This window comes from Ornithorhynchus anatinus, chromosome 1, assembly GCF_004115215.2.
Source record: "Ornithorhynchus anatinus isolate Pmale09 chromosome 1, mOrnAna1.pri.v4, whole genome shotgun sequence".
Lineage (NCBI taxonomy): Eukaryota > Metazoa > Chordata > Mammalia > Monotremata > Ornithorhynchidae > Ornithorhynchus > Ornithorhynchus anatinus.
Genome location: NC_041728.1, coordinates 134,410,515 through 134,416,514, shown reverse-complemented (window position 1 = coordinate 134,416,514; position 6,000 = coordinate 134,410,515). Strand labels below are relative to the sequence as shown.

Genomic DNA, 6,000 nt, shown 5'->3' with positions numbered 1-6,000 from the left:
AGTACGGGACTGGGAGTCAGAAGGTCATGGGTTCTAATCCTAGCTCAGCCCCTTGCCTGCTGTGTGATCTTGGGCAAGTCATTTTACATCTCGGTGCCTCAGTTTCCTCATCTGTAAAATGGGCATTGAGACCTTGAGCCCCCTGTGGGACAGGGAATGCGTCCATCCCAATTTGTTTGTACCCTTCCCGGCGCTTAGTACAGTGCCTGGCACATAGTAAAAGCTTAACAAATGCCACCGTTATTACTATTATTACGGGCAGGGAACGTGTCTGTTAATTCTGTTGCAGTTGTGCTCTCCCAAGCGCTTAGTTCAGTGCTCTGCACATAGTAAGCACTCAATAAATGCTACAGATTGGTTGATAGAAGGCAATGATCATATCCCTAACTCGCTTTCCCCTGCAACTAGGAGGATGCCACAGGTCTACACATTTTAATAATAATGTTGACATTTGTTGAGCACTTACTATGTGCAAAGCACTGTTCTAAGCGTGGGAAGGATACAAGGTGATCAGGTTGTCCCACGTGAGGCTCACAGTCTCCATCCCCATTTTACAGATGAGGGAACTGAGGCACAGAGAAGTGAAGTGACTTGCCCAAAGACACACAGCTGACAAGCGGCAAAGCCGGGATTTGAGTGATGGAAATCTAGCTTCAACTGATAACAATCATCATTTCCAGTATCTATTGAGTGTCTATTGTGGGCTGAGTGTTGTACTAGGCGCCACACGATCCCTGCCTCCCAAGGAGCCCTCGTCAGGGGAGGAGACTTATAGAGAAGCAGCGTGGCTCAGTGGAAAGAGCCCGGGCTTGGGAGTCAGAGGTCATGGGTTCGAATCCCAGCTCTGCCACTTGTCAGCTGCGTGACTGTGGGCAAGTCACTTCACTTCTCTGGGCCTCAGTGACCTCATCTGGACAATGGGGATTAACTGTGAGCCTCATGTGGGATAACCTGATTCCCCTGCATCTCCCCAGCGCTTAGAACAGTGCTCTGCACATAGTAAGCGCTTAACAAATACCAACATTATTATTATTCTCTGGGCCTCAGTTCCCTCATCTGTCAAATGGGGGTGGAGACTGTGAGCCTCACATGGGACAACCTGATGACCCTGTATCTCCCCCAGCGCTTAGAACAGGGCTCTGCACATAGTAAGTGCTCAATAAATACTATTGAATGAATAGTTAGTGCTCAATAAATACTATTGAATGAATGAATGAATAGTTAGCGCTCAATAAATACTATTGAATGAATGAATGAATGAATGGTTAGCGCTCAATAAATACTATTGAATGAATGAATGAATAGTTAGCGCTCAATAAATACTATTGAATGAATGAATGAATAGTTAGCGCTCAATAAATACTATTGAATGAATGAATAATAGTTAGCGCTCAATAAATACTATTGAATGAATGAATGACTAGTTAGCGCTCAATAAATACTATTGAATGAATGAATAGTTAGCGCTCAATAAATACTATTGAATGAATGAATGGTTAGCGCTCAATAAATACTATTGAATGAATGAATGAATGAATGAATAGTTAGCGCTCAATAAATACTATTGAATGAATGAATGAATAGTTAGCGCTCAATAAATACTATTGAATGAATGAATGACTAGTTAGCGCTCAACAAATACTATTAATGAATGAATGAATGAATGAATAGTTAGCGCTCAATAAATACAATGAGTGAATGAATGATTATTATGTCCTCAGGGCCCCTGAGGCGAAGGGGGCGGGGCCTCCTCGGGAGGGGCATGACGTCATCTGGGGGCGTGGCCTCGTCTGCAGGGGGCGTGGCCCCTGCCGGAGAGACGGCACCTCATTGGGTGGGGCGGGCTCCGTCACGGCGTCGTGGCGTCCCCGACGGGTGGACGTCACGCGGGGGCGGGGCTTCGGAAGGCGCGCGCGCGGGTAGAAAGGGGCGGGCGGGGGGTGGCGTCACTTCCGGCGCGGGGCGAGTTGGCGCGGAGGAGGAGGAGGCGGCGGCGGCGGCGGGCGGTTGGAGCGCGAGCGGGCGACGACGACCACCTTCCCCCTCAGCCCCGCGGCGGCCGACCACCATGAGCGACAGCGGGGAGCAGAACTACGGCGAGCGGGTAAGGGGCGCCGCAGGGCGGCCGTGACGCCGGCTCCCCTCAGCCGCCGCGCGCGCTGAAAAAAAAACAAAAAACCCGAAAAAGGGAAACTGAGGAAAAGGCGGCACCGACGGCGTCCTCGTCAGGGGGGAAAATGGCCGCCGAGGCCGCCCGCCGAGGAGGAGGAGAGTCGGGCCTCCGCGCAGCCATCTTGGGCCGACGGGGCGGGCCGCCCCACACAGACACAAAATGGCCGACGCCCCCCCCCTTCATTCATTCATTCATTCCGAGGGGCGCTCACGGTGTGCGGAGCCCTGGGCGAAGCGCTGGGGCCGCGCCTTAAAAACCTTCCTCTATTTGCATTCATTCAGTCGTGTTTATGCAGCGCTTAGTGGGTGCGCTGAGCCCCGGGCGAAGCGCTGGGGCCGCGCCTTGAACCTTCCTCTGTTTGCATTCGTTCGATCGTGTTTATTCAGTGCTTTGTGGGTGCTGAGCACGGGGCGAAGCGCTCGGGATGGACCGTGTATATCCCCCTCTCCCCCCCCAGCCCTTATCTATATTTGTTTTCGTTCAATCGTGTTTATTCAGTGCTCGCTGTGTGCAGAGCACTGGGCGAAGCGCTTGGGAGGGGCCTCGTAGAGTCCTATCGTTGCGTTCGTTCAATCGCATTTATTCAGTGCTGCCTGTGTGCAGAGCACTGGGCGAAGCGCTTGGGATGGGCCGTATGGGTTCCTCTAGTTGCATCCATTCAATCGTGTTTATTCAGGGCTTAGTGGGTGCAGAGCACTGGGCGAAGCGCTCGGGGTGGACCGTGTACACTCCCCCCCCAGCACTTATTTATATTTGCATGCACTCAGCAGTATTTATTCAGTGCTCAGTGTGTGCAGAGCACTGGGCGAAGCGCTTGGGATGGGCGGTGCACCTTCCTCTAATTGTATCCATTCAATCGTGTTTATTCAGGGCTTAGTGGGTGCAGAGCACTGGGCGAAGCGCTCGGGGTGGACCTTGTACACTCCCCCCCCAGCACTTATTTATATTTGCATGCACTCAGCAGTATTTATTCAGTGCTCAGTGTGTGCAGAGCACTGGGCGAAGCGCTTGGGATGGGCGGTGCACCTTCCTCTAATTGCATCCATTCAATCGTGTTTATTCAGGGCTTAGTGGGTGCAGAGCACTGGGCGAAGCGCTCGGGGTGGACCGTGTACACTCCCCCCCCAGCACTTATTTATATTTGCATGCACTCAGCAGTATTTATTCAGTGCTCAGTGTGTGCAGAGCACTGGGCGAAGCGCTTGGGATGGGCGGTGCACCTTCCTCTAATTGCATCCATTCAATCGTGTTTATTCAGGGCTTAGTGGGTGCTGAGCCCTGGGCGAAGCGCTGGGCCGCGCCTTGAACCTTCCTCTATTCGCGTTCATTCAGTCGTGTTTATTCAGTGTGTGCAGAGCACCGGGCGAAGCGCTCGGGGTGGACCGTGTCCATTCCCCTCCCCCCCCCCCCCAGCACTTATTGATATTTGCATTCATTCAGTAGTATTTATTCAGTGCTCACTGTGTGCAGAGCACTGGGCGAAGCGCTTGGGATGGACGGTGAACCTTCCTATATCTGCATTCATTCATTCGTGTCTACTCAGGGCTTAGTGTGTGCAGAGCACTGGGCGAAGCGCTTGGGATGGGCCGTGAACCTTCCTCTATTTGCATTCCTTCAATCGTATTTAATCCGTGCTTACTGTGTGCAGAGCACCGCACTAAGCGCTTGGGATGGTTCACATACACTCCCCTCCCCACCCCCCCAGCACTTATCTATATTTGCATTCATGCAAAAGTATTTATTCAGTGCTCTCTGTGTGCAGAGCACTGGGCGAAGCGCTTGGGATGGACCCTGTCCATTCCCCTCCTCCCAGCCCTTAACTCTGTTTGCATTCATTCAATAGTATTCAGGGCGTAGTGTGTGCTGAGCACTGGGCGAAGCGCTTGGGGTGGGCCGTGAGCCTTCCTAGATCTGCATTCATTCAGTGGTACTTATTGAGCGCTCGCTGTGTGCAGAGCACTGGACTAAGCGCTTGGGATGGATCGTGTATATTTCCCTCCCCTCAGCCCTCGTTTATGTTGGCATTCATTCAGTCGTATTGGGGGGGGTGCTCACTGTGTGCACAGGACTGCACTAAGCGCTTGGGATGGACCGTGAACATTCCCCTCCCCCCCAGCACTTATCTATATTTGCAATCATTCAATCGCATTGATTCAGGGCTTACTGCGTGCAGAGCACTGGACTAAGCGCTTGGGATGGACCGTATATATTCCCCTCCCTCACGGCACTTGTTTATATATGCATTCATTCAGTGGTATTGATGGGGCGCTCACTACGTGCAGAGAGCCTCAGTTCCCTCATCTGTAAAATGGGGATTAAGACTGTGAGCCCCACGTGGGACAACCTAATTCCCCTATGTCTACCCCAGCGCTTAGAACAGTGCTCGGCACATAGTAAGCGCTTAACAAATACCAACATTATTATTATTATTATTATTATTAGCACTGGGCTAAGCGCTTGGGATGGGTCGTGTATATTTTCCTCCTCCACGGCACTTGCCTATTTTTGCATTCATTCAGTCGTATTCAGTGCTCACTGTGTGCAGAGCACTGGGCGAAGCCTTTGGGATGGACCCTGTATATTTCCCTCCCCCACGGCACTTGTTTATATTTGCATTCATTCAGTCGTATTGATGGGGCGCTCACTATATGCAGAGCACTGGACTAAGCGCTTGGGTTGGATCGTGTATATTTTCCTCCTCCACGGCACTTGTCTATATTTGCATTCATTCAGTCGTATTTATTCAGTGCTTACTGCGTGCAGAGCACTGGCCTAAGCGCCTGGGCTGGACAATTGGGTACACTGTAAAGTGTACAATGTAGAGAAGCAGCGCGGCTCCGTGGATAGAGCCCGGGGTTGGGAGTCAGGGGTGGTGGGTTCTAATCCTGGTTCCGCCACTCGGCAGCTCGGTGACCCTGGGCAAGGCACTGCACTTCTCGGGGCCCCAGTGACCTCATCTGGAAAATGGGGATGAAGACGGTGAGCCCCACGTGGAACAACCTGATGACCTTCTCTCTCCCCCAGCGCTTAGAACAGTGCTTGGCACATAGTAAGGGCTTAACAAATACCAACATTATTCTTATTATTATAATTCGGCAACAGATAGACAATCCCTGCCCAGTAACGGACTCACAGTCATTCATTAAAACGTATTGACAGCGCCTCCTAATAATGATGTTTGCAGTTCCTAATAATGGTATTTGAGAAGCGCTTACTTATGTGCAAAGCACTGTCCTAAGCACTCGGGGAAGGGGGGGAGGGAGAGCCCGGGCTTAGGAGTCAGAGGTCGCGAGTTCTAATCCCGGCTCCGCCACCTGTCACCTGGGTGGTTTGGGGCAAGTCGCTTCACTTCTCTGGGCCTCAGTGGCCTCATCTGTAGAATGGGGATTGTCTGTGAGCCTCAGGTGGGAACGACCTGCTGACCATGTATCTCCCCCAGTGCTTAGAACAGTGTTCGGCACATAGGAAGCGCTTAACAAATACCAACGTTGTTATCATTATTATACAAAGTCGTCAGGTGGCCCCGCGTGGGGCTCACAGGCTTTAATCCCCGTTTTCCAGATGAGGCCGGGGCCCAGAGAAGAGACTGGCCCCAAGACACCCAGCTGGCAAGCGGCGGAGAGGGAATTCGAACCCACCACCTCCGAGTCCCAAGCCCGGGCCCTTTGTACTGAGCCACGCTGCTGCTCATGGGCTTTACTGTGTGCAGAGCGCTGGGCTAAGGGTTTGGGATGTACGATCGGGCAACAGAGACAATCCCTGCCCAACAACGGGCTCACAATCTGGAAGGGGGAGACAGCAAAAGAAGTAGGCAGGCGTCAATACCA

General features: G+C 52.0%; 1 protein-coding gene across 3 annotated transcripts in view; it reads left to right on the top strand.

Moving 5' to 3' along the window:
* The first annotated feature begins 1,973 nt into the window (after positions 1 to 1,973).
* TRA2B (transformer 2 beta homolog) overlaps positions 1,974 to 6,000 on the top strand; it is a 28,433-nt gene continuing 24,406 nt past the window's right edge. For 2 of the 3 annotated variants that reach the window (XM_016226015.3, XM_007659498.3), the window contains exon 1: positions 1,985 to 2,104. In XM_016226015.3, coding sequence (XP_016081501.1) covers positions 2,069 to 2,104 — 36 coding nt within the window. In that variant the 5' untranslated portion in view covers positions 1,985 to 2,068. Of the gene's footprint in view, positions 2,105 to 6,000 lie in introns of all 3 variants that reach the window. The other variant, XM_007659497.3, reaches the window with a different exon arrangement.